The 9,849-nt window shown below is 39.9% G+C and overlaps 1 protein-coding gene across 2 annotated transcripts; it reads right to left on the bottom strand.

The window, feature by feature from the left end:
• Positions 1 to 6,747: 6,747 nt before the first annotated feature.
• LOC120436058 (ladderlectin-like) lies at positions 6,748 to 9,632 on the bottom strand. Of its 2 annotated transcripts, none has more exons than XM_039606374.1 (6): positions 9,449 to 9,632; positions 9,343 to 9,378; positions 7,853 to 7,962; positions 7,615 to 7,749; positions 7,133 to 7,244; positions 6,748 to 6,995 (listed from the first exon to the last, which is right to left on the bottom strand). In XM_039606374.1, exons 1-6 carry the CDS (start codon positions 9,516 to 9,518, stop codon positions 6,928 to 6,930), a joined length of 531 nt encoding a protein of 176 aa, XP_039462308.1. In that variant the 5' UTR covers positions 9,519 to 9,632; the 3' UTR covers positions 6,748 to 6,927. The 2 variants fall into 2 exon arrangements, with proteins under 2 accessions (XP_039462308.1, XP_039462309.1); XM_039606375.1 differs by having other exon boundaries at positions 9,458 to 9,631.
• Positions 9,633 to 9,849: the final 217 nt, after the last annotated feature.

The following is a 9,849-nucleotide window of genomic DNA, read 5'->3' on the forward strand; positions in this document are numbered from 1 at the left end:
TCCCTTCGGGGACTAACACAACACACTTTACACTTTACACTTTACACTCAGTGCCTGCCAGGCTTATTACCACCCAAGGAGGGAGTTGTCAGTAGATGAAAGGATGGTGGCAACCAAAGCAAAAACTGGGATGACACAATATATGAAAGACAAACCGACTAAATGGGGGATGAAAATGTTTATATTGGCTGAATCAAAAAGTGGCTACACCATCAGCTTTACCATATACACTGGCAAGAATCAAACTGCAAGTGAGCATGGGCTGGCCTATGATGTGGTGATGAATCTTATTCAGCCTTCCTGTCTTGGCACTGGGTACCATATTTACATGGACAATTTTTATACAAGTCCCAGACTGTTCCTGGACCTGACAAGCATGAGATTTGGTGCATGTGGCACCTACAGGGAAAACAGAAAAGGGTGTCCCAAAGACCGGACAAATGCTCTGAACAGAAAATGTCCAAGGGGATCTGTGAGATGGATCAGAGAAGGCCCACTTGTTTTTGTGAAGTGGATGGACACACGGGAGGTGTCTGTGTGCTCCACCATCCATCCTGCATTTTCAGGGGAGACGGTGAGGAGAAAGGTGAAGGATAGAGATGGACACTGGGTTACGAGAGAAATCCCCTGTCCCACACCAATCATGGCATATAACAAAAATATGGGTGGGGTTGACCTGTCTGACCAGCTCATTCAGTATTATTCCACTCACAGAAAAACTGCCCACTGGTACAGGACCATGTTGCTGCATTTTTTGGACATTGCGACCACAAATGCATTCATCATGCATCATGAGATGTGCAGTGCCAAGCAGGTTCAGCCCATGGCACACAAAGATTTCATGGTGGAGCTGGTGTGTCAGCTTTGTGGCATGGACAAAACAGGTGTTCCCCACAGCAGGAGAGCTGAACACATTCCTGTTCCCATTCTCACAGACACAGATGCTGTCCAGAAAGCCACTAAAGGCAGACTCAGATGTAAGCGCTGTCTCCAGGAGGACAACAGGAGGAGTGACACACCCTGGAAGTGTCAAGCCTGTGGTGTGCCCCTGTGTCTTGTGGTGGACAGGAACTGTTTTCTTGAATGGCACAAATGATTTGTATGAAGTCTTTTTGTGACACCTGATCATCTTGTAAATAGATGGACAAAAAATGCCTGAGGCATTGGCTGCATTTTTAGGCAAATAGTTCCATATAAGTTTGTTGTTTCAAAAATTGTACATAGGTTTACTATTTATATTTTCATTTTAAGTTCTGAAAATCATTCGTTAAACATGTTTGTGGTTTTTACAATAAAAATATCACTTTTTTCCTACTCGGATTTTATGTTTTTTGTCTGATTTTATATCAATTGTGCCAATACAGTTAGTCAAAATGAAAAACTAAGTGTAAATTCAGACACATGAGGTTGTGCTGAAAAAAAAAGATACAGAACAAGGCAAAGTAAACAGTTTTTAAAGGTGAAATATAGAGGTAAAATCAAAAGTAGGTAAAAACGGCCAATTATACCCTGGACCCCAGAAGGTTAAACATAGCATAACATGGCTTGGTAATTGGGAGGCACTGAACAAGTTACAGCTTGGACTGAATTATTTTACCACCAACTGCAAAAGTGGCAAAAGTATTTGTACTTGTTAACATTTGTAAGTATGTACTAGAAGCTGATTGAGGAAAAAAAAATATCATCTTTATCATACCACAGTTTACACCTCAAAAAGAAAGATCTAGTCACGAATGTGTCCCAGCCCTGGAGACCGTCTTAAGTTTTATGGGCAACTAGTTAGTTGTAGACAGTAAGTTGTCATGAGAGAAGTATAATTATAATATTTGTTGTAACATGAGAGTGTTTACAAAGTCACTGTAGCAGCTACGGACTAACTTCTTCATGTGCTACTGTACCAACTCCTGTTAAAAAAGCTCTGTTGGTTCTATCAGTCACACATGAAACTGGTGTTTTGTTAGAGAAAGGTGGATGCTCAGTTAACACCCTCATCAAATACCACCAAAATTCAACAGGAGTTTTTACTGTTTTCTTATGCTTATTGTTGTATTTAGTATTTTCAAGGTTCTATTTGATGCAGATGGCGATTTTTTTGTATTTTTTTGTCCTGCCTTTGTCTCTTTTTGTCAACAATAATGAATGGAGTGATGCTACCATGAATAATGGATGGCAGAAAAAATAAGTTTCACTAGGTGGCTACAGCTTATATCCTTTGGTGATAGCTTTTACTCTCTCAAACCAAGTGCAGTGTTTGTGAAAATTTATCTGAATTTTAAAGTTCACAGTCTGCTTTATTGTCAAAGATCATATGTACAGCCATACACAGGAATTTGAAATTGCAATGCTCCCATGGCCCTCAGCGTACACTAAAAAAATATAATGATAAAAATAAAATAGAGGTCTTATTTACAACACAATACAATACTATACAATTATATAAACAGCATTGTCCAACACAATCATAGTGATTGTGGGCAAGTTCAAGTGGGGGTGGAGCAGTCAGTGAAAAGGGAATGGTGGTGGTTCAGAGTTAGTATGTTTGGGGGGTTCAGAGGGAAGAGGTGAATGTAGGTCTGGAGTTCTTGTGTGTGAGAGCTGTTGGATGGATGAGTGGAGACATCTGTAATGCAGAGGGCTTTCCGGATGAGGATGAGATGTCCTGGAGGGAGGGAAAAGAAGTACCCATGATCCTCTCTGCTGGTCTCAGTACCCATTGTAACTTGTAACAGTGCAGGAGCCATACCACACAATGATGCAGCTGGTGAGGATACTCTCAAAGGGGGATCCGTAGAAAGTGCTCATAACGGGGGTTGAGGATCTTGCTCTCCTCAGTTTGTGGAGGAAGTAGAGTGGCTGTTGGGCTTTACTGATCAGTGATGCTGTGTTTTTTGACCAAGATCTTCTGAGACGTGCAAACTCAAGAACTTAGTGCTGCTTACCCTCTCCACAGCAGCACCATCGATGGTTAGTGGGGTGTGCTGGGTGTGAGTTCTCCTGACGTCTATGATGATCTCCTTAGTCTTCTCCACATTTAAGGACAGGTTTTTGTTGCTGGAATACTCAGCCAGATGGTTAACTTCACACCTGTAGTAGGTCTCATCGTTGTTGCTGATGTGACCTACCACAATTGTGTTGTCAGCAAACTTGATGACAAGGTTGGGGCTGTGTGATGGTTTGCAGTTGTGGGTCAGCAGAGTGAAGAGAAGGGGGCTCAACACACATCCTTGGGGATGTGTGTTGGGGATTAGTTTGTTATTGTTACTAGGTCATACTTTGTATTGACTGTGTGAATATCATTTTAGTTTCTCACCACATGAGGGTGGTGCTGTTGCTTGTGTTATGTGTCTTCTATATGTAAGCTCTATATCGCAGCAGACCATTGGATGAAGACTGAGGCCACCTCCTCTGAACTGGGGTTTGACTCGACTGGTTGAACTCCAACCTCTTTCACATTATCAAACAGACTGTTCTTTCACACAGAGAGAGCAGTGCTGTGCTTTAACTGCCTACAAGAGCCAGATTAGCAACTTTGCACATATTGCAAATAATTGTACACAGCATGTTACACAATGTTAAGTCACCTGAATTTTTTTTTATTGATTTCTTTATTTTTTTACTTTGGTGATAGGTAAGCCCGACCTGCCAAGAGGCCTTCACCTCTGCTCTCTTTCTCACTCCCTCTTCTGCTCTGCCTTTCCTCCTCTGTCTGTATGAGTGTATTTTCGAGGTCTGTTTGCTTTCTTTTCCAGAGGCTGCGTATGTCAGTGGTCACTGCCCCAAGTTCCCACACCTGATTATGCTACTTTGAGTTCTCTATACATGCAATCGGTACAGATAGTGCAATGCTCAGAGAAACTGCAAAAACCCACAAGCTACATCTATAAGCCTAGTTTAACATATAAAATGGTGAAGCACATGACAGTACACCTATAAAAAGACTGAACAAGTATGGCCTGTTTGGAAAAGTTGCCATTACAAATCCTCTTCTCTCTATCAAATACACGGAAGCAAAGCCTAGGTTTGAAAACTTTAATCTTAGTAAACCACAAGGCTTCCGGAACAATGTCCTTCATTTACTAATATGTGCATGCAAATATTCTCACCCAATGCAAAAACGTTTCCACACCAAATCACTGTTTTATCATATTTGGGCACTGGCCAACTTTGTACTTAGATTCTCACGATTGCCTAATCCTGACCGCTTATGTGATGCACAATGTGTGAATTTACTGTCAGAGTATTAGTGTTAGTCTGCACCCTCCAATTACCACAATCCCTTCCACTATGTACTAAACAATGTAACGAACAAAGGTAATTCAGGAAGTTGTCAATCCCTGCTACACTACAGTTCAGTGATTGTTTTTTTGTTTTTTTCAAAACCACAACATTATTCTAGAAGTTAGGATAGGGCAATGCTTTTTTTCAGGTAGGCCACAAAATCAAGCCATGCTACAGTCCCAGCAGATCAGATGACCTTAAGAGAAGCCCACATCACATTTTCTGACCAGTTTGATCACCTTGGTCAAAAATGGTTATGACCAAAGAATGCAAGATCAGAAATCAGTGGTCAGTGCTTTTTAGTTTTATTTTTTAATCAGGTTGAAAAGAAAGCTATTGAAAATACCATTGGCCAGAAATGGAGTTTTATGGAACACCAACAGGGTCTATTCTAAACTGGGTAATTGAATTGTCGATTTCCCTTATAACAAGAGCAACAATTTTCTATCAGTTTTTCCTCAGTTCCTTAAGATTAGTGGGGGTAATAGTTATTTTGCATGATTAAACTACCTCCTGTGCATCAAAACCCCCCAACCAACCTCTAGCCCCAACACTTTCTTGCATGTTTTTAATCAATGTCATATCCGCTGTCGCCAATGCCTCTTCTTTTCTGTATGGGGCTCTGTTTTCCCCATCTGTGGCTTTCCACATACAGGGAGTGCAGAATTATTAGGCAAGTTGTATTTTTGAGGAATAATTTTATTATTGAACAACAACCATGTTCTCAATGAACCCAAAAAACTCATTAATATCAAAGCTGAATGTTTTTGGAAGTAGTTTTTAGTTTGTTTTAGTTTTAGCTATTTTAGGGGATATCTGTGTGTGCAGGTGACTATTACTGTGCATAATTATTAGGCAACTTAACAAAAACAAATATATACCCATTTCAATCATTTATTTTTACCAGTGAAACCAATATAACATCTCCACATTCACAAATATACATTTCTGACATTCAAAAACAAAACAAAAACAAATCAGCGACCAATATAGCCACCTTTCTTTGCAAGGACACTCAAAAGCCTGCCATCCATGGATTCTGTCAGTGTTTTGATCTGTTCACCATCAACATTGCGTGCAGCAGCAACCACAGCCTCCCAGACACTGTTCAGAGAGGTGTACTGTTTTCCCTCCTTGTAAATCTCACATTTGATGATGGACCACAGGTTCTCAATGGGGTTCAGATCAGGTGAACAAGGAGGCCATGTCATTAGTTTTTCTTCTTTTATACCCTTTCTTGCCAGCCACGCTGTGGAGTACTTGGACGCGTGTGATGGAGCATTGTCCTGCATGAAAATCATGTTTTTCTTGAAGGATGCAGACTTCTTCCTGTACCACTGCTTGAAGAAGGTGTCTTCCAGAAACTGGCAGTAGGACTGGGAGTTGAGCTTGACTCCATCCTCAACCCGAAAAGGCCCCACAAGCTCATCTTTGATGATACCAGCCCAAACCAGTACTCCACCTCCACCTTGCTGGCGTCTGAGTCGGACTGGAGCTCTCTGCCCTTTACCAATCCAGCCACGGGCCCATCCATCTGGCCCATCAAGACTCACTCTCATTTCATCAGTCCATAAAACCTTAGAAAAATCAGTCTTGAGATATTTCTTGGCCCAGTCTTGACGTTTCAGCTTGTGTGTCTTGTTCAGTGGTGGTCGTCTTTCAGCCTTTCTTACCTTGGCCATGTCTCTGAGTATTGCACACCTTGTGCTTTTGGGCACTCCAGTGATGTTGCAGCTCTGAAATATGGCCAAACTGGTGGCAAGTGGCATCTTGGCAGCTGCACGCTTGACTTTTCTCAGTTCATGGGCAGTTATTTTGCGCCTTGGTTTTTCCACACGCTTGCGCGGCGACCCTGTTGACTATTTTGAATGAAACGCTTGATTGTTCGATGATCACGCTTCAGAAGCTTTGCAATTTTAAGACTGCTGCATCCTCTGCAAGATATCTCACTATTTTTGACTTTTCTGAGCCTGTCAAGTCCTTCTTTTGACCCATTTTGCCAAAGGAAAGGAAGTTGCCTAATAATTATGCACACCTGATATAGGGTGTTGATGTCATTAGACCACACCCCTTCTCATTACAGAGATGCACATCACCTAATATGCTTAATTGGTAGTAGGCTTTCGAGCCTATACAGCTTGGAGTAAGACAACATGCATGAAGAGGATGATGTGGACAAAATACTCATTTGCCTAATAATTCTGCACTCCCTGTATGCACATGGAAGCACAGGTATGTCTCTGATGGATTCATACCACCAAATATAAGTTACTGCAGTTAATGCAGGACCACTGCAGTCCTGCATTAATTTTATATCTAACTCAAACATTTTTAACCACACCTCATGTGCATCAGTTCCTCCAATCCAGGTTGCTTTGTACAAACACACACACACACACACACACACACACACACACACACACACACACACACACACATTTCTAAATCACAAGTGAGGCAACACAGAACCATGCTTGAGAGTTTTATTATTGCAAAGGAAGAAGAGTTTACAGAGAAAAGATGTGCAAAGATGAGCAATACTTTTTAAGGAAAGACTACTTTTCCACAGTTGAATATTTAGTAAAGACAAATGAAGAATGAAAAACAGAAGCCATTGCACACCAAACAGTGTGTATTTTGACAGAAATTTCACATTTTCTTGACACAAACAGAAGGTCGACTTTTGCTACATGCTACATCATCCCAGCACTTGGAACCTGTGAGATCCAAAAGTAGAAATCAGTAAAATTCTACACAAATCAAAACCTGAAACAATCCTTTTGACTTTTACTTGTTATCATTTAAAATAATTCACACATTTATTAATCATGTGAAATACTGTGTTCTGGTTTACCGCTATGATTAATTTGCAGACAGTGCTGGTTGCGCCAGAGATTATTGGGCTCTCCTCGGCACCAGTTTGAATAGTGGAAAGCCGTTCCATCAGTCCATAACCAAGCCTTCTCCTAGATGAGAAAAATTGCGCATAGCACCGATTTTATTCACACCAAATAGTCAAGCCTACCCACTGTCTCAGCTGATGAGCTAACATTAATGCAAGCCCATATCATACGGTCTTAAACATTCATTTGTTCAATCTCACAGATACACTATTAAAGCTCCTTTGGCCTGTTTCTGCATTCTCTACATCTTCCAACACCAGGTCAGGTGTTCTTCATGCTGTTTCTGATTTAATCTATTATCACTGTCTGTTTCATTGTAAATATTCTCCCTGTTGTAGGCTTTACATATATTCATTTAACATAGCAGGGAGGGTCTAGTTCAAAGTCATTCACACATAAATAAATAGAAATAGTGTAGGGCCAAACAAAATACCTCCTGTGCATCACTTCCTCCAATCCAAGTTTCTTGGTAGCCATGACTGGCAATCACTATAAGGTGCTGAATCCCATGGTACTCTGTGATGCTGTGCACAGATGCAAGGTTGGCCCCCATGGACAAGCAGTTTCTCTTCAATGGAGATGGAAAGTGGGGAGCAACATCTGGACTCAGTTACAGTAAAAGGATATGGATGAATCAAGTGTGGACGATGATACAAATAAAATAAACTTACCTCTGCTTTAGCCCATGTCATGGGTCCTGGAACATAGAGGAAGCAGCGACCACGCAACAGAGTCCAGCCTCCAGGACAATCAGAGGACCTCTTGGCCAGGTGCCTTTTGACTGGGGGAAAATAAAATTGTACATTTTTGGTTTTTTCACAAGAGATCGACATTTCCACTCAGTAGACTTAATTCAGACCTAGATGTGGATTGTAAGTGACCATTACAATGATAAAACTAATTGTTTAGAGAGTATCAAAAAAGAACAAAACTATAGACCCCTTTAGGTTTGTAAAGAAGTCCAGCTGAACTGAAGAAGCCTCTTGGATGACAGGTGAAATGTCTTCACAAACTTAAAGAAGTCCAGTTGCCTTCTTTTGTCAACTTCTCTAAACTACCATGACCTCAACTGTTTTCAACTCAACTCAGTATCTTTTAAATTCAAATTGCATGTTTGGATTTTTGTCCATATCTCTATCAGTAATGCTGTAGTGTGCCTTTACAACCATTTGTAAAAGGATGGGTCAGTCTAAAGACCTCACTGATGTCAGGCATGATACAGTAATAGGATGCCACTTTTGCAAGAAGCCAGCTCATTAAATCTCTTCCCTTATAGATGCTCCTAAACAAATCACCTGCAAGTGTCAACTGATTATTCCAAAGTCAAAGCGTTTACTCAACCACAAAGTGGCAGAGCACATAGTCACAGTGCTGAGGTGTATAAAAAGTCCACAACACAGTGCTGATTAAATAACATTAAGCTAATGTTTTGTTTTTGTTGTGTTTTTTTTAGAGAAAACAAATACCAAGTTACATGAAACAATGAAAAATTCGTAAAAATGTATTGTCATCAGAATGCAGGAGCTCTAAGTTGTAGCATATGGCATTGAAGGAAATATTAAGGGGAACATTTCCCTATGCCAATTTAAGATAGACATTGGATGCGTTTATTTTATTTTATTTTATTTGTAGTCCATCATTGTAACTTTAAATGTTCAGGAAGACGGGTAGGTTAGGCATTTTACTGTGCCATTCACACTGATCTGAAAGCCAAGTCAGAGAACAACTAGACTAAATAACTGATCTTGTAGTTTGTGATCACAAGAGTTCAAATGTGTAAACTTCTTTTCAGCTTGAAAAGTGAACTCCAGTAATTTACACTATTTAGTTTACACAGGTTTTTTCTTTTTTCTCATAAATTTGCATCTCTTTTGTTTGTTTTTCTCCTTAATGTATGACACTAATCTAAATCTTAAAAATGTATTTTTTCCTTGTCATTTTTTATTTATTCATGTATATCTTTCTTTCTTATTAACCCAATAAGGTGATATAGAAAAAACATGTTTTGATGTTAAATCATTCAGGCATTTGGCCGCATGTAAATAGAAAATAAAGAGGACCTAAATTTCAAATCATGTTATGTAACTGCAGATGATATATATAATTAGGCAAAAACTTAAGGGGCACATTTTTGCAAAATTGTTGCAGTATGCTGACTGACCTGTTTGATTAGTTGCAGTCCCTCCTTCAGGGAGAACTGAAAAAAAGGACACTTATTGAATCTTTTGCCACCATTTACAAATAAGACTGTACAGTGAAATACTCACAATACTCACCAGCAGCATGGGTCAGAATCATCACAGCACAAACAAACACACACACAGGAAACATCTTCATGGTGATACAGATGATACAGCAAAGTTATGAAACTTCAGAAAGTGTGTGGCAGAGGGCATGCAGAATGACCGTCTCTTCTTCTTTCTTAGTATCAGCCTGTAGCTACAAACTTTGAAGGGAAAGCACAGATAATATATACAGGTTCTTATCTCAGCATCTATCATAAAATGAGGAAGTGACACAGCCAAACACAAAGAAATGACATTTTAGATAAAGAAAGATCAGAGCTTTGAATGTTTGATTCAGCTAGTTATTGATCAACACCATATATTTTTGGCTTTTTTGTTTGTTTGTTTGCTTTTATAGGATTTGTGGCATTCCCCTCCATTGT

Source organism: Oreochromis aureus, linkage group 3, assembly GCF_013358895.1.
Source record: "Oreochromis aureus strain Israel breed Guangdong linkage group 3, ZZ_aureus, whole genome shotgun sequence".
Lineage (NCBI taxonomy): Eukaryota > Metazoa > Chordata > Actinopteri > Cichliformes > Cichlidae > Oreochromis > Oreochromis aureus.